Raw genomic sequence first — 24,827 nt, forward strand, 5'->3', positions numbered from 1 at the left:
AGTAAGTGGAATTGGCCTGGGCGGCTCTCATTGGGGCCTTGGGTTATGGTGCCAAACTGGACCTCCAGTCAGTGCAAAAAGTGGTCAACAATCCGCTTGACCAGCCCTTTTCTTGCCTCCCCAGAAATGGTTCGGCTCGATCAAGTGGACTCTGGCTCGCCTTCGGGGTTGGAGCAGCAGGATGAGGTGAGGACCATGCTTTTGTAGGTCATGGTTTTGAAAAACCCCAAAATCAGAACAGTAAATAAGGAGCAGCACTCTGAAAACAGAGGCATTCCAGACAGGAGTCGATCAGGGGGCTGCTAACAACTCTGAACAATGATTCCCCTAGGCCAGGAGGTGAGGCTGGGAAGGCCTTTTAAAGCTAATTGGGTGATTAATTACAACATTCACACTGGCCTCCAACAGACAAGAGTCCTTCCCCCCACTCTGGACCTTCCTTGCTTATTTTCTCCATACCTCGCAACCTCTGAGGATGCCTGCCACAGATGTGGGTGAAACGTCAGGAGAGAATACATACAACAACCCTGTCAATAAGATTGTTGGGGAGTGTCATGGAAGATTATCCCGATTAGGAAGAATTAAAACCACAACGTTCTCTCTCTTTCTCTGCCCCCCCCCCCCAAAAAAAACAGTCTTGTGCTCTAGTTTCTCGGAGGAAGCCCTGCGAGGCCGACTTCGAAACCATCAAGCTCATCAGCAATGGGGCCTATGGGTGAGTCGCTGCTTCTTCTTCTTCCCCACAAGAGAAAACCTGGGTCAGAAAGTGTGGGGAGGTGCAATTAATTGATGGGTGGCCCGGCCAGCATTACGATTGGGGAATTGCGGTAAAACCAGTAGGATTTACAGACGAGTCACCATATTGAATTCCTAGGTTATATCTACAGCGAATACCAAGGGATCGAAAGTATTTGACCCGTTTAGTTTTGTGGCCCCTGATCTGCCAAGTCATGGGTTTCCACTTTTTGGCGAAAATGAAAATTTTGGATTTAATAATAATAAAATAATAATAACTTTATTTTTGTATCCCGCCCCATCTCCCCAAAGGGACTCGGGGCGGCTCACATGGGGACAAAGCCCGGTTCATCATAAAATACAATATCAAATACATTTAAAAACAATAACACATAATAATAATAAATAATAATAAAACTTTATTTATACCCCGCCACCATCTCCCCAATGGGGACTCGGGGCGGCTTACATGGGGCCATGCCCAAGACAATACAATAAACCATAACATAATACAATTAAATAATACATTACATAAAATAAACAGTACAACATAAGATCGAAACAGCAATATAACAAGAGCGGGCCGCATGAACACTACATTTAAAAACTAGATTAAAAATTAAAACTCTGGGTGAGAAAGGGATCAGAATAAAACCTCGAGGGACGGGACATCAGATAGTGAACCAGTCTAAAATTACGATCTGCCAACTGCAAAAGGCCACCCTACTGGGATCTGCACACATCATCAGAAAATACATCACACAGTCCTAGACACTTGGGAAGTGTTCGACTTGTGGTTTTGCGAAACGAAATCCAGCATATCTATCTTGTTTGCTGTGCCATACAACGTCGTTGTGTTGATAATAATAATAATAATAATAACAATAAAACAACAACAACAACAACTCCATCTCCCTGAAGGCACTCAGGGTGGCTCGCATGGGGAAATTCAATGACATAGATAAAATGAGCATATTAGTACTAGACATGTCCAAAAAATCGTTTTGAAACGTATATCGGAATTATTTCGGATTGTTCTAGCTTTTTGATACGCATTCCGAGACATTGTCTCACAGCGCAACCAGTAATGTCATTCGAACCAATGTTGGCCCATTCTCTAATTGTCTCTTAATGTTTCGTTAATTCCGCGCTCCCCCCCTTAGGGCGGTCTACCTGGTGCGGCACAAGGAGACCCGTCAGCGCTTTGCCATCAAGAAGATCAACAAGCAGAACCTGGTGCTGCGGAACCAGATCCAGCAGGTCTTCGTGGAGCGGGACATCCTCACCTTTGCCGAAAATCCCTTTGTGGTCAGCATGTTCTGCTCCTTTGAGACCCGGCGCCACCTCTGCATGGTCATGGAGTACGTGGAAGGTGAGGCCGAGCGGGGCGGTCAGTCTTACAGGGGTCCCTCAAGAACCCCAAGAGCCAGCGGAACTAGGTTTGCTGGCATCCCGGGTATCCAACTACCCATATTTTTCTCAGCTTTCAAAGACCTGTACTCAGAATCTCTGTAAATGCAGCCATTCAAAGTCTCGTAGTCAAAGGCCTTCCGGAGTCATACACAGGAGATCCGAATGGTCCAAATTGCGGCGGCCAGGCTGCTAGCGGGATCATCTATAAGATCCCATATTACACCGATTCTGAAACAACTGCATTGGCTACTAGACATGTCCAAAAAATCGTTTTGAATCGTATATCGGAATTATTTCGGATTGTTCTCGCTTTTTGATACGCATTAGACATGTCCAAAAAATCGTTTTGAATCGTATATCGGAATTATTTCGGATTGTTCTCGCTTTTTGATACGCATTCCGAGACATTGTCTCACAGCGCAACCAGCAATGTCATTCGAACCATTGTTGGCCCATTCTCTAATTGTCTCTTAATGTTTCGTTAATTTCCCCCCCCCCAAAAAAATTTTTAAATATATTTTTTGTTTCTGCAACCAACCTTGAATGGGAGCTTAGCACAGCCTAATATGGCTGCCGCTCCCCAGCCAATCAGAAGCGTCCGCGATGGACGCAAAGGTGGGGGCTAACATCCTCTGTGTCCACATGGAAGATTGCCATACAATACAAATGCGCATCCGCCATTTTAGAAACATTTAGAATCATTACGAATTTTCAGAAATATCCGAAATTTTTGGGTGAAAAAATCGGAAATACTTTCTGTATCGAAGCGCCAGCGCCCCCTACTTTAGAAACAGGAATTGAAACATTTTTTTCATGGATCGGACATGCCTAATAGAAACATTTAGAATCATTACGAATTTTCAGAAATATCCGAAATTTTTGGGTGAAAAAATCGGAAATACTTTCTGTATCGAAGCGCCAGCGCCCCTACTTTAGAAACGGGAATTGAAACATTTTTTTCATGGATCGGACATGCCTATTGGCTACCAATAGAACATCGGATCTCTTACAAGATACTGGTCCTGACATTTAGAGCTCGAAATGGCCAAGGACCGTTATATCTTAGGGACCGCCTCATTCCTTATTTTCATCAGTGGTCACCTCGATCCTCCCAGGAAAATCTCCTACACGTACCGGGCCCTAGGGAGGTACACCTAGAAGGCTTTTCGACCGATGCTCCAATTCTGTGGAACTCGATGTGTTGTCGAAGGCTTTCATGGCCATATTCCAGAAGCATTCTCTCCTGAAGTGATGTGGGCGAAACGTCAGGAGAGAATGCTTCTGGAACATGGCCACACAGCCCGAAAGACATACAACAACCCTCTGTGGAACTCATGGCCTCCATATGTTAGAGCAATGTCGGAGTTTCGACCTTTTGTAAAAGCGCTCAAGACTTGGCTGTTTTGGTTGTGCATTTAAGTAAATCAGATCTAATTTGCCAAACAGTCACTGTTGAATGTTTTTAGGTTGAATGTTTTTATATTGTGGAGTGATATTTGAAATTGTAAGTCGCTCGGAGCACTCTGGTGGAGAGCGACTAATTAAGAAATAAAGTGAAGTGAAGCAAGCAGTCCTACATGGCCAAAACATACAAGTAGTCTCAACTATCTCAGTAAATGGGACACAAACCAGACAAATAAATATTAATAGAGGAACTAAACAAGAATGCCCCCTTTCCCCGGCCCTATTTTCATTCGCCATTGAACCTTTAGCAAACTTAGTAAGGAATAACCCGGTCATTAAAGGCTATAAGGTGGGCGAGGAAGACATTAAGATTAATTTATATGCTGATGATGTTATGATAATTTTAGGGGAGGTGGAGGAATCACTACAATCATTAGTCAAAACAGTTAAAAGACTTTGGAAAAACTTCGGGCCTCGCAATAAATTTAGGCAAATCAGAGATACAGTAGAGCAGGGGTCCCCAAACTTTTTAAACAGGGGGCCAGTTCACAATCCTTCGGACCATTGGAGGGCCGGACTATAGTTGGCCACCGAACAACAACAACAACAACAACAACAACAACAACAATAATTAATAATAATAATAACAGCAATAATAATAAAAAGAGAGTTAGAAGAGAGCCTTTGGGCCATTGAGTCCAATCCCTTTCTGCCTTTGTGCATCGAAAGCACAAGCAAAGCACCCCTGACAGATGGCCACCCAGCCTCAATGTTAATAATAATAATAATAATAATAATAATAATAATAATAATAAAGAGGGTTGGAAGAGACCTCTTGGGCCATTGAGTCCAATCCCCTTCTGCCTTTGTGCCCCGAAAGCACAAGCAAAGCACCCCTGACAGGTGGCCACCCAGCCTCAATGTTAATAATAATAATCATCATCAAAATCATCATCATCACGATGTGCCAATTACAAAAGGCCACCCTACTGGGATCTGCACGCATCATCCGAAAATACATCACACAGTCCTAGACACTTGGGAAGTGTTCAACTTGTGGTTTTGTGATACGAAATCCAGCATATCTATCTTGTTTGCTGTGTAATAATAATAATAATAATAATAATAATAATAATAATAATAATAATAATAATAATAATAATAATACATCACACAGTCCTAGACACTTGGGAAGTGTTCGACTTGTGGTTTTGTGATATGAAATCCAGCATTTCTATCTTGTTTGCTGTGTCATAATAAAATAATAATAATAACAGCAATAATAATAAAAAAGAGGGTTGGAAGAGACCCTTTGGGCCATTGAGTCCAATCCCCTTCTGCCTTTGTGCACCAAAAGCAAAGCACCCCTGACAGATGGCCACCCAGCCTCAATGTTAATAAATAATAATAATAATAATAATAATAATAATAATAATAATAATAATAATAATAATAATAAAGAGGGTTGGAAGAGACCCCTTGGGCCATTTTGTCTAACCCCCTTCTGCCTCTGCGGACCAAAAGCACAAGCACAGCACCCCTGACAGATGGCCACCCAGCCTTAATAATAATAATAATAATAATAATAATAATAATAATAATAATAATGATGATGATGATGGTTGTAAGAGAAGAAGAGACCCCTTGGGTCATTTAGCCCAACCCCCTTCTGCCCTTGTGCCGTGGGGGCTGGATAAATGGCTTCGATGGGCCGCATCCGGCCCCCAGGCCTTAGTTTGGGGACCCCTGCAGTAGAGTCTCACTTAACCAACACTCGCTTATCCAACATTCTGGATTATCCAACGCATTTTTGTAGTCAATGTTTTCAATACATCATAATATTTTGGTGCTAAATTCGTAAATACAGTAATTACTACATAGCATTCCTGCGTATTGGACTACTTTTTCTGTCAAATTTGTTGTCTAACATGATGTTTTGGTGCTTCATTTGTAAAATCATAACCTAATTTGATGTTTAATAGGCTTTTCCTTAATCTCTCCTTATTATCCAACATATTCGCTTATCCAACGTTCTGCCGGCCCGTTTAAGTTGGATAAGTGAGACTCTACTGTATTACATAAAAATTTAACATGGGAAGAGCTCAAGAAGGTCTAGAGTTCTTTCCAAGTAATCTCACCAACTCAGGCCGTAGTTCAATCACCAAAGTCAAGGTCCAATCACAGAGTTCACCGACAGAGATTCGGGCTGTAGCAGTTCCACAACGTTGCTCCCAGCAACTACCACCTCCAACCTCCAGCTATTTATGCCACTTTTCCCAACCAATGAGATCTCCTTGGTTGGATGGCATCAGTCCTTAACTGACACCAATTTGGGGACATCCAGAGACTGACTCCGATCCCGCTGACCCTTTTTGCCCCGCTGCAGGTGGGGACTGTGCCACGCTGCTGAAGAACATGGGCCCGCTGCCGGTGGACATGGCCCGGATGTATTTTGCGGAGACGGTCCTGGCCCTGGAATACCTCCACAACTACGGCATCGTCCACCGGGACCTCAAGCCGGACAAGTATGGGCGATTTGGGGAGAAGAGGGGCGGTGGGGAGCAAAACTCCAGGAAGGGATGACCATGGTCCTGTTGCACCCCTATGACCACAACACCACACTAGAGTCCAGAGCAGGGGTCCTCAAACTTCTTAAGTGGGGGGGGGGGGCTGGACTAGGATGAAATAGTCCAAAATTAGGATTGTTGTTGTGTGCCTTCAAGTCATTTCAGACTTTGGTCAACCCTAACATAAGACCATAGGTAAACAAAGAGACCTCCAAAGATCATCTAGATGGTCTCATATGACCATCAGTAAGGAAAGGGACCCTCAAAGGCCATCTAGATGATCTCATAAAACCATAGATAAGGAAAGGGATCCTCAAAGGCCATCTAGATGGTCCAACAAGGCCATAGCTAAGCAAAGAGACCTTCAAAGACCATCTAGATGGTCTCATCGGGCCATCAGAAGACCGTAGGTAAGGAAAGGGACCTCAAAGACCATCCAGATGGTCTCATAAGACCATCGGTAAGGAAAGAGACCTCTAAAGACCATCTAGATGATCTCATAAGACCATCGGTAAGGAAAGGGACCCTCAAAGGCCATCTAGATGATCTCATAAAACCATAGATAAGGAAAGGGATCCTCAAAGGCCATCTAGATGGTCTAACAAGGCCATAGCTAAGCAAAGAGACCTTCAAAGACCATCTAGATGGTCTCATCAGGCCATCAGAAGACCATAGGTAAGGAAAGGGACCTCAAAGACCATCCAGATGGTCTCATAAGACCATCGGTAAGGAAAGAGACCTCTAAAGACCATCTAGATGGTCTCATAAGACCATCGGTAAGGAAAGGGACCCTCAAAGGCCATCTAGATGATCTCATAAAACCATAGATAAGGAAAGGGATCCTCAAAGGCCATCTAGATGGTCTAACAAGGCCATAGCTAAGCAGAGACCTTCAAAGACCATCTAGATGGTCTCATCAGGCCATCAGAAGACCATAGGTAAGGAAAGGGACCTCAAAGACCATCCAGATGGTCTCATAAGACCATCGGTAAGGAAAGAGACCTCTAAAGACCATCTAGATGGTCTCATAAGACCATCGGTAAGGAAAGGGACCCTCAAAGGCCATCTAGATGATCTCATAAAACCATAGATAAGGAAAGGGATCCTCAAAGGCCATCTAGATGGTCTAACAAGGCCATAGCTAAGCAAAGAGACCTTCAAAGACCATCTAGATGGTCTCATCAGGCCATCAGAAGACCATAGGTAAGGAAAGGGACCTCAAAGACCATCCAGATGGTCTCATAAGACCATCGGTAAGGAAAGAGACCTCTAAAGACCATCCAGATGGTCTCATAAGACCATCAGTAAGGAAAGGGACCCTCAAAGGCCATCTAGATGATCTCATAAAACCATAGATAAGGAAAGGGATCCTCAAAGGCCATCTAGATGGTCTAACAAGGCCATAGCTAAGCAGAGACCTTCAAAGACCATCTAGATGGTCTCATCAGGCCATCAGAAGACCATAGGTAAGGAAAGGGACCTCAAAGACCATCCAGATGGTCTCATAAGACCATCGGTAAGGAAAGGGACCCTCAAAGGCTATCTAGATGATCTCATAAGACCATCGGTAAGGAAAGGGACCCTCAAAGGCCATCTAGATGATCTCATAAAACCATAGATAAGGAAAGGGATCCTCAAAGGCCATCTAGATGGTCTAACAAGGCCATAGCTAAGCAGAGACCTTCAAAGACCATCTAGATGGTCTCATCAGGCCATCAGAAGACCATAGGTAAGGAAAGGGACCTCAAAGACCATCCAGATGGTCTCATAAGACCATCGGTAAGGAAAGGGACCCTCAAAGGCTATCTAGATGATCTCATAAGACCATCGGTAAGGAAAGGGACCCTCAAAGGCCATCTAGATGATCTCATAAAACCATAGATAAGGAAAGGGATCCTCAAAGGCCATCTAGATGGTCTAACAAGGCCATAGCTAAGCAGAGACCTTCAAAGACCATCTAGATGGTCTCATCAGGCCATCAGAAGACCATAGGTAAGGAAAGGGACCTCAAAGACCATCCAGATGGTCTCATAAGACCATCGGTAAGGAAAGGGACCCTCAAAGGCTATCTAGATGATCTCATCAGGCCATCAGAAGACCATAAATAAGGAAAGGGACCTCAAAGACCACCTAGATGGTCTCATAAGACCATAGGTAAGGAAAGAGACCTCTAAAGACCATCTAGATGGTCTCATAAGACCATCGGTAAGGAAAGGGACCCTCAAAGGCTATCTAGACGATCTCATCAGGCCATCAGAAGACCATAAATAAGGAAAGGGACCTCAAAGACCACCTAGATGGTCTCATAAGACCATAGGTAAGGAAAGGGACCTCCAAAAACCATCTAGATGGTCTCATAAGACCATAGGTAAGGAAAGGGACACTCAAAGGCCATCTAGATGGTCTCATCAGGCCATCAGAAGACCATAGGTAAGGAAAGGGACCTCAAAGGCCACCTAGATGGTTGCATAATTTCCATGGAGTAAACAACAAAACCAGTGGACCAAATCACACCAAATTTGGCCACAAAATACATAGTCACCCAATCATTCTGCATGCGGCAGCGTGGCAGCAAAAATGGCTAGGCGTGTCAGTGCTGACACGCGTGTCATAGGTTGGCCATCACTGCTCTAAACCATCGGTGAGCCCATCCGTGAGCCTCAGGCTGTCCTACAACTGGTCTGGGCTTTCCCCTTGGATATCCTTGGATATCCTGTGGCCCTTGCATCTCCTGTAGGATTGGTTATCAGTGATGCCAACCGAGACGAAGGCTACATCAAAGCTCCTACATTGCCCACCTTTTTGGGGTGAACCCTGGCGAAGGCCTCCTCCCAAGCCACGTTTCTCCCTTTCTGCTCAGTTTGCTGATCACCTCTATGGGCCACATCAAGCTGACCGACTTCGGCCTCTCCAAGATCGGTTTGATGAACCTGACCACCAACCTCTACGAGGGACACATCGAGAAAGACACTCGGGAGTTTGTGGATAAGCAGGTACGGGATTGGGCTCTGCTATGGGCACAGCATTTCTGATCATGAACAGAAATACTGCTTGATGGACATGTGGAATATTGATAGCACTTGTGAATGTTATGATGCAATACCTAAGGGGTGTGGTAATAGCTGCATAGCGTAGCCATGTGAGGATTATTGCAAACTAGCTTGGGGACCCGGTCATTTGAGAATGGTATTATTTGTCTTGTCATGTTATGTATTCTGTTTGGAGTGGTGAACTACAATTCCCAGAATTGTGGCTGAATCCTCCCCAAACCATTTTGTCGGCGTGTGTATTGGCAATTCCCCGGGGCAATTGCTCCGAAATATCTCTCAGTATCCACAGCAGGCAAATATTCAGTCTGTGTGCCAAGTTTGGTCTAGATTCGTCATTGGGTGGGTTCAGTGGTCTTTGGATGGAGGTGAACTACAACTCCCAGAATCAAGGCCCCTTCCCACAAATACCTGTAGTATGTTCAGCAGTATGTTCATGAGGTTTCTCTGTGTGAAGTGTGGTCCTAGTTGGTAGGGGTCAGTGTTCATCTGGCTGCAGGTGAACCATAACTCCCTTTTCCCCAAACTTGACCAATACAGTAGATCAGGGGTCCCCAAACTAAGGCCCGGGGGCCGGATGCGGCCCATCGAAGCCATTTATCCAGCCCCCCACGGCACAAGGGCAGAAGGGGGTTGGGCTACATGACCTAAGGGGTCTCTTCTTCTCTTACAACCATTATTATTATTATTATTGACACAACGACGTTGTATGACACAGCAAACAAGATAGATATGCTGGATTTCGTATCACAAAATCACAAGTCGGACACTTCCCAAGCATCTAGGACTGTGTGATGTATTATTATTATTATTATTATTATTATTATTATTATTATTATTATTATTGTATGACACAGCAAACAAGATAGATATGCTGGATTTCGTATCACAAAACCACAAGTCGAACTCTTCCCAAGTGTCTAGGACTGTGTGATGCATTTTCGGATGATGCTGCAGATCCCAGCAAGGTGGCCTTTTGCAGTTGGCAGATCGTGATTTCGTCAATGTCTATTATTTCCAAATGCCAGCTGAGATCTTTTGGCACGGCACCCAGTGTGCCCATCACCACTGGGACCACCTGCACTGGTTTCTGCCAGAGTCTTTGAAGTTCAATCTTGAGGTCCTGAGAGCGGCTGAGCTTTTCCTGTTGTTTTTCGTCAATGCGACTGTCACCTGGGATGGCAACATCAATGATCCAAACCTTGTTCTTTTCCACAACTGTGATGTCTGGTGTGTTGTGTTCCAGAACTTTGTCAGTCTGGATTCCGAAGTCCCACAGTCTCTTTGCGTGCTCATTTTCCAAGACTTTTGCAGGTTTGTGATCCCACCAGTTCTTTGCTGCTGGGAGGTGGGACTTGAGGCATAAGTTCCAATGAATCATTTGGGCCACATAGTTGTGCCTCTGTTTGTAGTCTGTCTGTGCGATTTTCTTACAGCAGCTGAGGATATGATCCATGGTTTCGTCGGTTTCCTTGCACAGTCTGCATTTTGGGTCATCAGCTGATTTTTCGATCTTGGCCTTGATTGCATTTGTCCTGATGTCTTGCTCCTGGGCTGCAAGGATCAGGCCTTGTGTCTCCTACTTCAGGGTCCCATTTGTGAGCCAGAGCCAGGTCTTCTCCTTATCAGCTTTTCCTTCAATTTTGTCAAGGAACTTTCCATGCAGTGTTTTGTGGTGCCAGCTGTCAGCTCTAGTTTGTAGTGCGGTTTTCTTGTAGTGATTCTGCTCTAGTTTGTAGTGCGGTTTTCTTGTACTGATTCTGCTCTAGTTTGTAGTGCGGTTTTCTTGTACTGGTTTTTTGTCTGCTGTGCCTTGAAGAGTTTCTGATTTTTTACTTCAATCAAAGCAGGTTCTTCACTTTGCTTTACATATTCTACCAGGGCATGTTCTTCTTCTTTGACTGCTTGTTTGTGACACAGCAAACTAGATAGATATGCTGGATTTCGTTTCACAAAATCACAAGTCGAACACTTCCCAAGTGATGTATTTTCGGATGATGCGTGCAGATCCCAGTAGGGTGGCCTTTTGCAGTTGGCAGATTGTAATTTTGTCAATTATTATTATTATTATTTGAAACGCAACAAGATGAGTCCACAGCAGACATTCTGCTGGCTGTTGTATTGGATCACACGTCGGACACTTCCCAAGTGTCTAGGACTGTGTAATGTATCAGTGAATAATGCGGGCAGATCCAAGTAAGGTGGTCTTCTGCTGCTGACCGATAGTAATTTTGTCAGTGCCGATTGTGTTTAAGTGCAGGCCAAGGTCTTTAGGCACTGCAGCCAGTGTGCCGATCACCACTGGGACCACCTTGATTGGCTTGTGCCAGAGTCTTTGCAGTTCGATCTTTAAATCCTCATATTGTGTCAGCTTTTCCAATTGTTTCTCCTCAATCCTGCTGTCCCCTGGGATTGCAACATCAACAATCCATACTTTGTCTTTTATTTGAGAATTATTATTATTATTATTATTATTATTATTATTATTAACATTGAGGCTGGGTGGCCATCTGTCAGGGATGCTTTGCTTGTGCTTTTGATGCACGAGGCTGAAGGGGGTTGGACTAAATGGCCCAAGAGGTCTCTTCCAACCCTATTTTTATTGTTGTTGTTATTATTATTGTTATTATTATTATTATTAATTATTATTATTATTGCTCGGCCCACTATAGTCCGGCCCTCCAACGGTCCGAAGGATCATGAACTGGCCCCCTGTTTAAAAAGTCTGGGGACCCCTGCAGTAGAGTCTCACTTATCCAAGCTAATCACGTCACATACCAGCAAATCCGGCAACACGCTGGTGTCCATTAGGGACCCCCAGGGAATAAGGGTGTCTGAGGCGTGGACCGAACTCCTGACGGCTCTCCGTTCCCCTCCGTTTCAGGTCTGTGGGACGCCTGAATACATTGCTCCCGAGGTGATCCTGATCCAGGGCTACGGCAAGCCGGTGGACTGGTGGGCGATGGGCATTATCCTCTACGAGTTCCTGGTGGGATGCGTCCCCTTCTTTGGCGACACGCCGGAGGAGCTCTTTGGGCAGGTCATCAGCGGTAAGCCGGCCTCCCGTTTTCAGGGAAGAAAAGGAGGTCAACGTTGTTCCCAGGGTTAAGGAAAGGGTTAAGGGAAAGGTCATGCAAATGGAGAGAGAAAGGAACCCTGGGATGTGCTCGCTATAACCTGCAATGTCCTGGGAGGGAGTGACTTGGTGGCTCCTCGGCACTGGGAAAGGGTTAAGGGAGAGGCAGTGGGCGGGGTCATGCAAATGGAGAGAGAAAGGAACCCTGGGATGTGCTCGCTGTAACCTGCAGTGTGATGGAAAGGAGTGACTTGCTGGCCCCTCAACACTGGGAAAGGGTTAAGGGAGAGGCAGTGGGCGGAGTCATGCAAATGGAGAGAGAAAGGAACCCTGGGATGTGCTCGCTGTAACCTGCAGTGTGATGGAAAGGAGTGACTTGGTGGCTCCTCGGCACTGGGAAAGGGTTAAGGGAGAGGAAGTGGGCGGGGTCATGCAAATGGAGAGAGAAAGGAACCCTGGGATGTGCTTGCTATAACCTGCAGTGTCCTGGGAGGGAGTGACTTGGTGGCTCCTCAACACTGGGAAAGGGTTAAGGGAGAGGCAGTGGGCGGGGTCATGCAAATGGAGAGAGAAAGGAACCCTGGGATGTGCTCGCTGTAACTTGCAATGTGATGGAAAGGAGTGACTTGCTGGCCCCTCAACACTGGGAAAGGGTTAAGGGAGAGGCAGTGGGCGGGGTCATGCAAATGGAGAGAGAAAGGAACCCTGGGATGTGCTCACTGTAACTTGCAATGTGATGGAAAGGAGTGACTTGCTGGCCCCTCAACACTGGGAAAGGGTTAAGGGAGAGGCAGTGGGCGGAGTCATGCAAATGGGAGAGAAAGGAACCCTGGGATGTGCTCGCTGTAACCTGCAATGTGATGGGAGGGAGTGACTTGGTGGTAATTTGCATTGTTATTGATTTATACTATTCGTATGTGAGTGTTTTTTGTGAGCCACCCCGAGTCCCTTCGGGAGGTGGTGGCGGAGTACAAATACAGTTTCATTCTTTGCTTCCCTAGATGAAATCATTTGGCCCGAGGGGGACGAATCCCTCCCACCGGACGCCCAGGACTTGATCATGCAGCTCCTCCGCCATTGCCCCCTGGAGCGCTTGGGCACAGGTAGAGTGGCCGCGGGAACGGGGTCTGGGTGCAGGGGAAGTGTCGTCCCCCCATTAAATCTTATATATATAATGTTCGTCTTACTATGGAGTAAACAACAAAAATGATTAACCCAATCACCCCAAATTTGGCCACAAAAGACATAGTCATCCAGTCTATGTCTTTCAATAAAAAAAACCTAGAAAAATAGTCCAAATTACAGAGGATGAGGAAGACCTTTCTCCCCCTAACTGCCAGTTAGAAAGGTAGGCTCTGCTGCCTTTAGGCCCCGCCCCCTTTATATCCTAGCTCTCCCAGCAAGCTCAAATTTCAACTGACAAACTCAGCCATCTGCCATCAAACCGATACATTGTTTTGAGGCGTGGCTTTGCCTCTGCACACACACACATATAGCAATTTGGCGCAATAATCCACACTGCCTATAAAATACAGATTATCTGATTTGAACTGGATTATATGGCAGTGTAGACTCAAGCTATATTACCCATTTATAATCTTATATTATCTGCTTTGTAGTGGATTATCTTGAGTCCACATTGCCAGATAATCCACTTCAGTGTGCATTTTATACAGATGTGTAGAAGGGGCCTCATATAATCCACTTCTAAGCAGATAATATAAGATTATAAATATAATATGAAATAATTACTGTGGTATAATAATACAGAACAATATAATCTCTAAAACCAGGACAGTCAATAAAGAGCAACATTTTTAGAGCTATTGGGGTAGAACACAGTTACCATTGTTAGCCCATTAAGCTTCTTAACGTTTCACTTATACCTACAATTTTGGGGACTTTTCAAAGTTTTTATAAGCAACATTTATAAAAACTACAAGAGCAATCGATCTTCTTGAATTTTCTATACAACTAGCTGCGCCCGGTCACGAGTTGCTGTGGCATATGGGAATACTTTGTTGGCCAGTATAATCCAATTCAGTGTGGATTTTATACAGCTGTGTAGAATGGGCCTCAGATAATTCAGTTCAAAGCAGGTGATATAGGATTATAAATATAATACGTAATAATTACTGTGGTATAATAATACAGAACAATATAATCTCTAAAACCAGGACAGTCAATAAAGAGCAACACTCTGAAAACAGGGTGTAAAGAGGTGTGGATTTTTTTAGTTTACAGATGTCATGTTTAATTGCGTTTTAAAAGTCATGTTTAACTATGTTTAAAAGGGTAAGTATTAGAGTTACCAGTGCGTGGGGGATGGTAGCCAGCTCAGCATTCTGAGGCAGGTTGCCATTGTAATGCCGTTTGGAGAAAAAGGAGGGAAAAAAGAGTTCAGTCTGTAATCGGAGGAATTACAGGGAAGAGTGATCCTCAGTGAAGGGATCAGGGTGGCTCAAATGTTTGATTTTGAGTCAATTTAAAATAAGTTTGGTGACTTATTTTAAGTTAGTCTGTGCCCCAAGGAGGTGCAGTTAAGACTGATCCTCAGTGAAGGGATCAGGGTGGCTCAAATGTTTGATTTTGAGTCAGTTTAAAATAAGTTTAATGTGTTGTCGAAGGCTTTCATGGCCGGGATCACAGGGTTGTTGTATGTCTTTCGGGCTGTGTGGCCATGTTCCAGAAGCATTCTCTCCTGACGTTTCGCCCACATCTATGGCAGGCATCCTCAGAGGTTGTGAGGTATGGAGAAAACTAAGCAAAGAGGTTAATATATATCTGTGGAAAGTCTAGGGTGAGAGAGGTCAGTGTGAATGTGTAGTTAATCACTTAAATTAGCATTGAAAAGCTTATCTGCTGTCTTCTTCCTGCCTCTGGGGCATCCTTTGTTTAGAGTCGTTAACTGCCCTTGGTTGATTCATGTCTGGAAACCCTCTGTTTTCAGAGTATTGCTTTTTATTTACTGTTCTGATTTTTGAGTTTTGTAATACTGGTAGCCAGATTTTGTTCATTTTCATGGTTTCTTCCTTTCTGTTGAAGTTGTCCACAAGCTTGTGGATTTCAATGGCTTCTCTGTGTAGTCTGACATGATAGTTGTTAGAATGGTCCAGCATTTTTGTGTTCTCAAATAGTATTCTGTGTCCAGGCTGGTTCATCAAATGCTCTGCTATGGCTGATTTCTCTGGTTGAATTAGTCTGCAGTGCCTTTCATGTTCTTTGACTCTTGTTTGGGCGCTGCGTTTGGTGGTCCCTATGTAGACTTGTCCACAGCTGCATGGTATCCGGTAGACTCCTGCAGAAGAGAGAGGATCCCTCTTGTCCTTCGCTGACCGTAGCATTTGTTGGATTTTCTTCGTGGGTTTGTAGATAGTTTGTAGGTTGTGCTTCTTCATCAGCTTCCCTATGCGGTCAGTAGTTCCCTTGATGTATGGTAAGGACACCTTTCCTCTGGGTGGATCTTTGTCTTGACTCTCATGGCTTGTTCTTGGCCTTGCAGCTCTTCTGATGTCTGTGGTGGAGTATCCATTGGCCTGTAGGATACTACAGGCCAATGGATACTCCACCACAGACATCAGAAGAGCTGCAAGGCCAAGAACAAGCCATGAGAGTCAAGACAAAGATCCACCCAGAGGAAAGGTGTCCTTACCATACATCAAGGGAACTACTGACCGCATAGGGAAGCTGATGAAGAAGCACAACCTACAAACTATCTACAAACCCACGAAGAAAATCCAACAAATGCTACGGTCAGCGAAGGACAAGAGGGATCCTCTCTCTTCTGCAGGAGTCTACCGGATACCATGCAGCTGTGGACAAGTCTACATAGGGACCACCAAACGCAGCGCCCAAACAAGAGTCAAAGAACATGAAAGGCACTGCAGACTAATTCAACCAGAGAAATCAGCCATAGCAGAGCATTTGATGAACCAGCCTGGACACAGAATACTATTTGAGAACACAAAAATGCTGGACCATTCTAACAACTATCATGTCAGACTACACAGAGAAGCCATTGAAATCCACAAGCATGTGGACAACTTCAACAGAAAGGAAGAAACCATGAAAATGAACAAAATCTGGCTACCAGTATTACAAAACTCAAAAATCAGAACAGTAAATAAAAAGCAATACTCTGAAAACAGAGGGTTTCCAGACATGAATCAACCAAGGGCAGTTAACGACTCTAAACAAAGGATGCCCCAGAGGCAGGAAGAAGACAGCAGATAAGCTTTTCAATGCTAATTTAAGTGATTAACTACACATTCACACTGACCTCTCTCACCCTAGACTTTCCACAGATATATATTAACCTCTTTGCTTAGTTTTCTCCATACCTCACAACCTCTGAGGATGCCTGCCATAGATGTGGGCGAAACGTCAGGAGAGAATGCTTCTGGAACATGGCCACACAGCCCGAAAGACATACAACAACCCTAAAATAAGTTTGGTGGCTTATTTTATGGTAGTCTGTTTCCAGATAAGGAACAGATAGTCTGTGATTGAAATTCACAGGGTGACTGGAGGTTAAAGCAGTAAAGGAGGAAGTAGTATTGTAAAGTTTGAAACATCTCAGTATAGCTTTGCAACTGTTAATCTAAGTGCCTCTAAAGAGAAAGTTACTGAAACCAATAAGCTTGTGCCTGAATAAACGTGTTATTGTTCTTTTTAATATCTCAGTCTCTGAAATCTATATTACAATCAAAAAGCAAAGAAGAAAAAGGAAGAAAAACAAAATTTTAAAAAAGTCTCCTCTCTAAATAGCCAGTGGCTATATCATCGTCTATAGTGGTGGCAAGAGATGATAATCCCTTTAACATCTGGTGGCCGCATTATAAACATCCTTACAATAAAACATCTTTAATAACAGGTGGCAACGGATATAAAATATATAACAATAATATAAATATAATTAATTAATAGAAACTCCTCCACATTTCCGCAATTGGTGTCAGCGGTGGGATTTTTAAAAGATTCTCCCCTGTCTGACATCTTTGCAATTTGGTGGCAGTGGTGGGATTAAAAGATTCCCCCCGCCTGAAGGAGCCTTAGTCGTTATTAGCTCTTTGCACAGGGAAGTTGGGAATTCCAGAAAGGAAACAATCAGGGCCAGCTAACACTTCCCAACAAAGGATTCCCCCAGGCATTCAATCTGACCAAACAAGGGTTCCCCTACTAAGGAAGGAGCCAAGCTTTGATTGAGGGTGCGACTCCAGTTACTCCAGAAAATGGCTGGGCTTTGAGACTACAAGGCTATTCACTGCTATTCCACCTGGCCAACAAAGGATTCCCATAAGCCACAGCAAAGCCTGGCCGGGCAAAGCTAGTGCAATATAATACGCACCATGAAAATCCAATCTGAATCCTTAAAATGCCCTTCTCGTCCCCCCGTCCCTCCAGGAGGGGCCCACGAGGTCAAGCAGCACCCCTTCTTCCGCAACCTGGACTGGACCGGACTCCTGCGGCAAAAGGCCGAGTTCATCCCGCAGCTGGAGGCTGAAGACGACACCAGCTATTTTGACAGTAAGTAAGGAACAAAAGAAGGCCCCACCACAAAAGGGAGGCCGGGGAGGGGAAATAAGGGGTGCCCAGGACGTTGGGGGTGGGGGTGGGGAGCGGCGGTCCCGAGTCCTGCACAACTCGTGAAACTGATTAGTGTGTGTGTATCTATTAGGCATGTCCGATCAATGAAAAAGAGTTTCAATTCTCGTTTCTAAAGTAGGGGGCGCTGGCGCTTCGATATAGAAATTATTTCCGATTTTTTCACCCCAAAATTTTGGATATGTCCAAAAATTCGTAATGATTCTAAATGTTTCTAAAATGGGGGACGCGCATGCGCAATCGCTACACACTGGGCTTGTATGGCAATCTTCCATGTGGACGCAGAGGACGTTAGCCCCCACCTTTGCGTCCATCGTGGAAGCTTCTGATTGGCCGGGGAGCGGCAGCCATGTTAGGCTGCGCTAAGCTCCCATTCAAGGGAGGTTGCAGAAACAAAAAAAATTTTTTTTAATATTTTAAAAAATATATTTAAATTTTTTTTGGGGGGGGGGGGGAATTAACGAAACATTAAGAGACAATTAGAGATTGGGCCAACATTGGTTCGAATTACATTGCTGGTTGCGCTGTGAGACAATGTCTCAGAATGCGTATCAAAAAGCAAGAACAATCCAAAATAATTCCGATATACGATTCAAAACGATCTTTTGGACATGTCTAGTATCTATGTATATATGTATGTGTACATGTATATATATGTGTATACAGTAGAGTTCGAGTTATTCGACATAAACGGGCAGGCCGAATGTCGGATAACCGAAACTGACAGATAATAGGGAGGCCCTATTATCCCTCCCGGCAATCCGGTTTAGGGAAGCTTCACTCATGGGGCACAATCCATTCTCAGTCAGACTGCTTGAAGCTTCCATCTAAAGCAGCACCGACAAACGACACCACCGTCGTTAATCAGCTGAACGCAGCGGTTCTAAGACTTTATTTACATACAATTATTAACAATTAGAAAGCCCATTGCTCATAGGACACACATCCTCTCTCTTTGCCAATCAGCGAAGCTTTTCCTCGGCAACAACACATTCCACAGCAGAATGACGAACATCCTGAGACCGGAAGCCACGACCTATTGGCTCGCAGGCTATCACTCAAACTGGCCTGACGTTAACCCTTGTGCTGCTAGAAAGCTTGTCCGGAATACACAGTTGCAAAACTCCAACAGCAAAAACACTTGATTCATCATTTCACCCTTACACCCAAAATACACCAACAGGTAGGTCGGATAACCGGAAGTCGGTTAACCAGTTTCGGTTATCCGACGTTCGGCCCACCCGTTTATGTTGGATAACCCGAACTCTACTGTATGGTATACGCCGCTCTGAGTCCCCTGCAGGGTGAGAAGAGCGGGATATTAATGAAGTAACGAAATAAATACCTTGTAAGCAAAGTCCTTGTCCTGTCCCGTCCCCCCATATACAGCCCGTTCGGATCGCTACCGCCACCTGGGCTCCGAGGACGAGGAGACCAACGACGAGGAGTCTTGCGTGGAGATCCGGCACTTCTCCTCTTGCTCTCACCGCTTCAGCAAGGTTTGCGAGGGTGGCCCTTAGAGGGGAGCCAGTGCGTGGCCGAGGGGGGAACACCCGTTCCCGGTTGAGGCCCCGACCCAGAGTCGTCCAGGGGTCCCCCAGTCCAACTCGCCCCAGGGATTCATGGGATTCCCCCCTCGTTCTCTCTCTCTGCCCAGGTGTACAGCAGCTCCGAATTCCTGGCCAATCCCCCGGCGCTCAACATCTCCTCCTCCTCCTCGGGGGATCAGGGCCGGGCGGACGACAAGGAAGACCAGGCCGAGCGATGGGATCGCGGCTCCGGAGACGAGGAGAAGAGCCGCCACTCGGCCACCGAGACCAGGTCAGTCCCGGCCAGAGCCATTCCGCGCTCTCGGATAGAGAGACAGTAGAGTTTGTTAGCGAGTGTGTCTAGCGGAACCAGCAGCGTCCAGTTAACACCATGTGCAAAAGACTCAGACCAGGCAGAGGAATTGAAAGAACAAAGGAACTTTACTTGTTGAGTTGAAGTTAAGTAAACAGTTCAGCAATCGTACAATGTCCTTGTAGTTGCATAGGATCAATAACTAATCAATCAGCATTCAATATATCCAGCATAGCATATTTAAACTGCTACTTGACCGTAGCTATTAGAGAGCCTGTCTTTTCTGTGCTCTCCCTGCAAGCTCAGATTCCCAACTGACAAACCCAGCCATCTGCCAGCAAACCGATACATTGTTTGAGGCATGGCTTGCCTCTGCAAAAACTGAGCTCCCTTTTTTTGCAGAGATCTTTTGCAAGCAACTTTGCAAGGATTTCTTTACACACACACACACATAGCAATTTGGCGCAATAGAGTTCCCGTTATCCGACTTCCGCTTATCCGACACACCGTATTATCCTGTTGTGGAATTTCGTGAAGAAAGCAGACTGACAGCAGAAGTTGCCTTCATGATAGTTTACTTTTGGCCAAGAGCAGGTGACAATGTTAGCTAAGGCCCAGAAAAACGCAATGCCACCCCTTGTCTGTAGTGGCTTTTAGGCATGTCCGATCGATGAAGAAAATGTTTCAATTCTCGTTTCTAAAGTAGGGGGCGCTGGCGCTTCGATATAGAAAGTATTTCCGATTTTTTCATCCAAAAATTTCGGATATTTCCGAAAATTCGTAACGATTCTAAACGTTTCTAAAATGGCGGACGCGCATGTGCAATTGCTACACACCGGGCTTGTATGGCAATCTTCCATGTGGACGCAGAGGACGTTAGCCCCCACCTTTGCATCCATCGTGGAAGCTTCTGATTGGCCGGGGAGCGGCAGCCATGTTAGGCTGCGCTAAGCTCCCATTCAAGGTAGGTTGTAGAAACAAAAAAAAATGTAAAATATTTTTTAAAATATATTTTTTTAAAAAAAAATTGGGGGAGAAAAATTAACGAAACATTAAGAGACAATTAGAGAATGGGCCAACATTGGTTCGAATTACATTGCTGGTTGCGCTGTGAGACAATGTCTCGGAATGCGTATCAAAAAGCGAGAACAATCCGAAATAATTCCGATATACGATTCAAAATGATTTTTTGGACATGTCTAGTGGCTTTCCAATTTATACAATTTTACAGAAGCATGCGCAGAAAGCTAACTGACAATGGAATTTGCTGACTGTTATAATCCTTTTGGACATGCGTAGTTGCCTTGTAACTTATATAACTCCTTATCACATCAGGTGAAGTGTCCATAGTTTGCTCCATGCTCAGGTGACATGTTCATAGTTCATCCACGGATGCATCATCCAGCAGCCAAATCATTACTGCAGTTTGCATGACCTTATATTGTGAGCAAAGAGCAAATGTCAGGCAGAATGTTAGCCCGGAGCTGTGGTGCAGACGGGAGAGCAATGAGTCACTGACCAGGAGGTCATAAGTTCGAGGCCCGCTCGGAGCTATGTTTGTTTGTCTTTGTCCTGTGTTAAAAAGGCATTGAATGTTTGCCTAATATGTGTCATGTGATCCGCCCTGAGTCCCCTTCGGGGTGAGAAGGGCGGAATATAAATGATGTAAATAAATAAATAAATAAACTTGTCCTGTCAACACTTTCATGGAAAAACAAGATTTTTGAATAAGGGTCATCTAGGTAAGGGATTTTTAGGGTCTTTAAATAAAATATTCAAGAGCTGCTCCATTAATCCGACATGCCGGCATCTCGCCTCTCCTGGCGCATTCCCAGCACTGCAGACTTTTCCCTCCCAGTAAGCACCCGGCACTTGGAGAGGCCTCCTGTGTTGCACCTCAGGGCTGGTTCACCTTGCTCTCAACACACACTCCACCACAGCAGACTTGGTTTTTTCAGTTTATTGATAAAAGATAGCAAAGTCTTAATAAAAGCAGTAAAGAAAGCAGTACTGCAATGGAAAAGACAATCTGCAGAATATAGTTCAAAATCTCTGTAGAAAATAGTTCAAAGTCTCTTAAAATAGCAAATCAGTCCTGAAAAGCAAGGTAGCATGAACTCCAAAATACAATCCAAACACAGAATCTAGGCAGGAATAGAAGCAATAATCTTTTTCCATGAGCAGAGTTAAACTTCCAAAATCAACGTTGCTCCAACTGAAATATTTCCCTGTTTCTCCCTATTTAACCATGCTTACAAGCGAGGAAAGCATTCCTCTGACCTTGGGTTCCCACACATTTACTAGCGATTCTCACAGAATGCCTGGGACGATGAACTCTTAACCTTAACCTTAATATGATGTTTCATATTTTATCATCGCTTGTACAGTAGAGTCTCACTTATCCAACATAAATGGGCCGGAAGAATGTTGGATAAGTGAATATGTTGGATAATAAGGAGGCATTAAGGAGAAGCCTATTAAACATCAAATTAGGTTATGATTTTACAAATTAAGCACCAAAACATCATGTTAGACAACAAATTTGGCAGAAAAAGTAGTTCAATATGCAGTAATGCTATGTAGTAATTACTGTATTTACAAATTTAGCACCAAAATATCACGATATATTGAAAACATTGACTACAAAAATGTGTTGGATAATCCAGAACGTTGGATAAGCGAGTATTGGATAAGTGAGACTACTGTGTTTTGATTTTGTTGTAAGCCGCCCCGAGTCCCCTTCAGGGGAGATGGAGGTGGGATATAAATAAACTTATTATTATTATTATTATTATTATTATTATTATTATTATTATTATTATTGTGTCTCTATCTAAGGAAGACTCCTCTGACTCGCTGCCCGAGCCACCTGGACTTTGTTGATGTTCTAAATCTTGTGAAAGGTCACCCTTATTACTAACTTCAGCTTCTCTGCTAGCCTGCGGCCTTTCTGACAATTCGGAGCCTTCAACATTTCCTTGGTCAACCTGCCTAAACCCAAATCCCCCTTCATCATCAGACTGAACCACAACACCCTACCCGCTGCTGCCTAGAAAAATAGCTGTCAGATAGTTCTAGTTATTTGACATTCGGCCTGCCTGTTTATGTCGGATAACTGGAACTCTACTGTAGATAGATGATAGATGAGTGTGCCTGGGCTTTTGGTTTTTGACACCCCCTCCTCGCTTTCTCCGACGCAGGCTCCGCGCCTGGACCTCCTGCGGCTCGACCGTCCACGCCTTCCGCCAGGAGTGCGCCCACCGGGGTCCCGGGCCCCTCAGCGCCACCTGCAGCCTGGAGGCCATGCCCAGGTTTGCCTTCTCCTCCGAGGACGAGAGCCCTTCCCGGGCCCCGGCCAAGCGGGAGCGCCCCGTCTTCGTGGTGGGGGACCCCGAGGGCCCCCCGCTTTCCTTGAAGGGCCCCGGAAAGCCTTCAGCACTGGCAGGTACGTCAATGCGCGTGTGGAGTGCGTGTCGAACGGGCTCTCGGAGCCTCGGGAGGGCCACGACCTTCCCCGACCGAACCTTGGGACAAACTTTATGTTGGATAAGTGAGACTCCACTGTACATGGCAAACTTCAAACACAGGCTCCCGTTGCATTATTTTCCATAACAACAGACTATGCCATACCAACTCGTTACTGAGCACAACTAGACATATTCCAGACAGGAAACAAGCAGAGCCAGCTAACACCTCCCAACTAAGGATTCCCCCTCGGAATTATTATTATTATTATTATTATTATTATTATTATTATTATTATTATTTTATTATGACACAGCAAACAAGATAGATATGCTGGATTTCGTTTCACAAAACCACAAGTCGAACACGAGGCCTCTGGCTGGTGACACTTTATTGTTTGGCCATTGGGCATATTTATGCCCTCACTTTCAATGATTTTTCCCTTCTTCGATGCCACTGTCGAACATTTGTCCAAACCAAACTCCATGCTGATATCAGTGCTAAAAATTCGGACAGTGTTGGTCAGAGACTGGATTTCAGTTTCTGTTTTCCCATATAGCTTCAGGTCATCCATGTACATCAGATGCGAAATTTTGTGAGATTTTTTAGATGTTTGATAGCCGAGATTTGTTTTTTGTAAGATTGTTGACAAGAGGAATCATGGCAATAATGAAAAGCAGAGGGAACAATGAATCTCCCTGGAAAATTCCTCTTCTGATGTTGACAAGTCCATAGCTTTCATTTCCAACCAACAGTTCAGTTTTCCAGTCAGCTGTCAGCTCTAGTTTGTAGTGCGGCTTTCTTGTACTGATTTTTTGCCAGTTTATTATTATTATTATTATTATTATTATTATTATTATTATTATTATTGGATGTTTGTAACTTGGGGAGGGCCTGCACATATGAGGGCTGAATGGGAGGGCAACGGGACGGAAGGCCCCGCTGTTCTTCTGCTCTCCCCCCCCCCCCCCACGAGGTTTGCACACCAAACGGGAGCCTCTCCTCTTTTGCAGCCGACCTCGTCAGCCTAAACCGGGTCCGCCTCCGGAGCAACAGCACCGGTGCCAAGCACTCCACCCCGAGGGCCTCAGAGGGTGAAAGCGGGAGGCGGGCGGTGGCCTCCAAGGAGAGCCCCGCGAAGCATCAGCACCAGCAGCGCCTGGCCTCGGGCGGGAGGGTGCCTAAGTCGGCCTCCGTCTCGGCCCTTTCGCTCATCATCAGCACAGGTCAGTCCTTCCACTGTGGCTTTCTTCTGTGGCTTTCCTTTTTTAGGAATACGGGTCTGCCTTCATTCCCCAGCAAAAGGGTCTCCACCTGATCTGGGTTCCTCTAATTTGGGCTTTATTTTTCCGGGTTTTTTTTGTTTTGTTTGAAAGACATATTTTGGATGCCTATGTATTTTGTGGCCAAATTTGGTGTGATTGGGTTCAGTGGTTTTGTTGTTTACTCCATAGTAAAACGTACATTACCTTTATATATATATATACTAGCTTTGCCCGGCCACGCGTTACTGTGACTTATGGGAATCCTTTGTTGGCCAGGTGGAATAGCAGTGAATAGCCTTGCAGTCTCAAAGCCTTGCCGTTTTCTGGAGTAGCTGGAGCTGTTTGTTGTATGAACGTAGAGGCATGTGTGAGGGGTTGTGCTGCCAAGTTTAGTGTTTCTGGGATGTGT

General features: G+C 44.9%; 1 protein-coding gene and 1 long non-coding RNA gene across 5 annotated transcripts in view; both read left to right on the forward strand.

Moving 5' to 3' along the window:
* mast3 (microtubule associated serine/threonine kinase 3) overlaps positions 1 to 24,827 on the forward strand; it is an 84,323-nt gene that overhangs the window by 45,971 nt on the left and 13,525 nt on the right. For all 4 annotated transcript variants that reach the window (XM_062960200.1, XM_062960203.1, XM_062960201.1 and 1 more), the window contains 12 exons: positions 125 to 186; positions 636 to 715; positions 1,899 to 2,107; positions 5,939 to 6,077; positions 8,980 to 9,112; positions 12,051 to 12,216; positions 13,244 to 13,345; positions 17,646 to 17,768; positions 19,236 to 19,345; positions 19,504 to 19,667; positions 22,889 to 23,133; positions 24,167 to 24,379. In XM_062960200.1, coding sequence (XP_062816270.1) covers positions 125 to 186; positions 636 to 715; positions 1,899 to 2,107; positions 5,939 to 6,077; positions 8,980 to 9,112; positions 12,051 to 12,216; positions 13,244 to 13,345; positions 17,646 to 17,768; positions 19,236 to 19,345; positions 19,504 to 19,667; positions 22,889 to 23,133; positions 24,167 to 24,379 — 1,746 coding nt within the window. The remainder of the gene's footprint in view (positions 1 to 124; positions 187 to 635; positions 716 to 1,898; positions 2,108 to 5,938; positions 6,078 to 8,979; positions 9,113 to 12,050; positions 12,217 to 13,243; positions 13,346 to 17,645; positions 17,769 to 19,235; positions 19,346 to 19,503; positions 19,668 to 22,888; positions 23,134 to 24,166; positions 24,380 to 24,827) is intronic.
* Positions 6,097 to 8,703, forward strand: LOC134293233 (uncharacterized). The gene is made up of 2 exons (XR_010000243.1): positions 6,097 to 8,436; positions 8,550 to 8,703. It is a non-coding gene; the product is annotated as an uncharacterized LOC134293233 (long non-coding RNA).

This window comes from Anolis carolinensis, unplaced genomic scaffold, assembly GCF_035594765.1.
Source record: "Anolis carolinensis isolate JA03-04 unplaced genomic scaffold, rAnoCar3.1.pri scaffold_7, whole genome shotgun sequence".
NCBI lineage: Eukaryota > Metazoa > Chordata > Lepidosauria > Squamata > Dactyloidae > Anolis > Anolis carolinensis.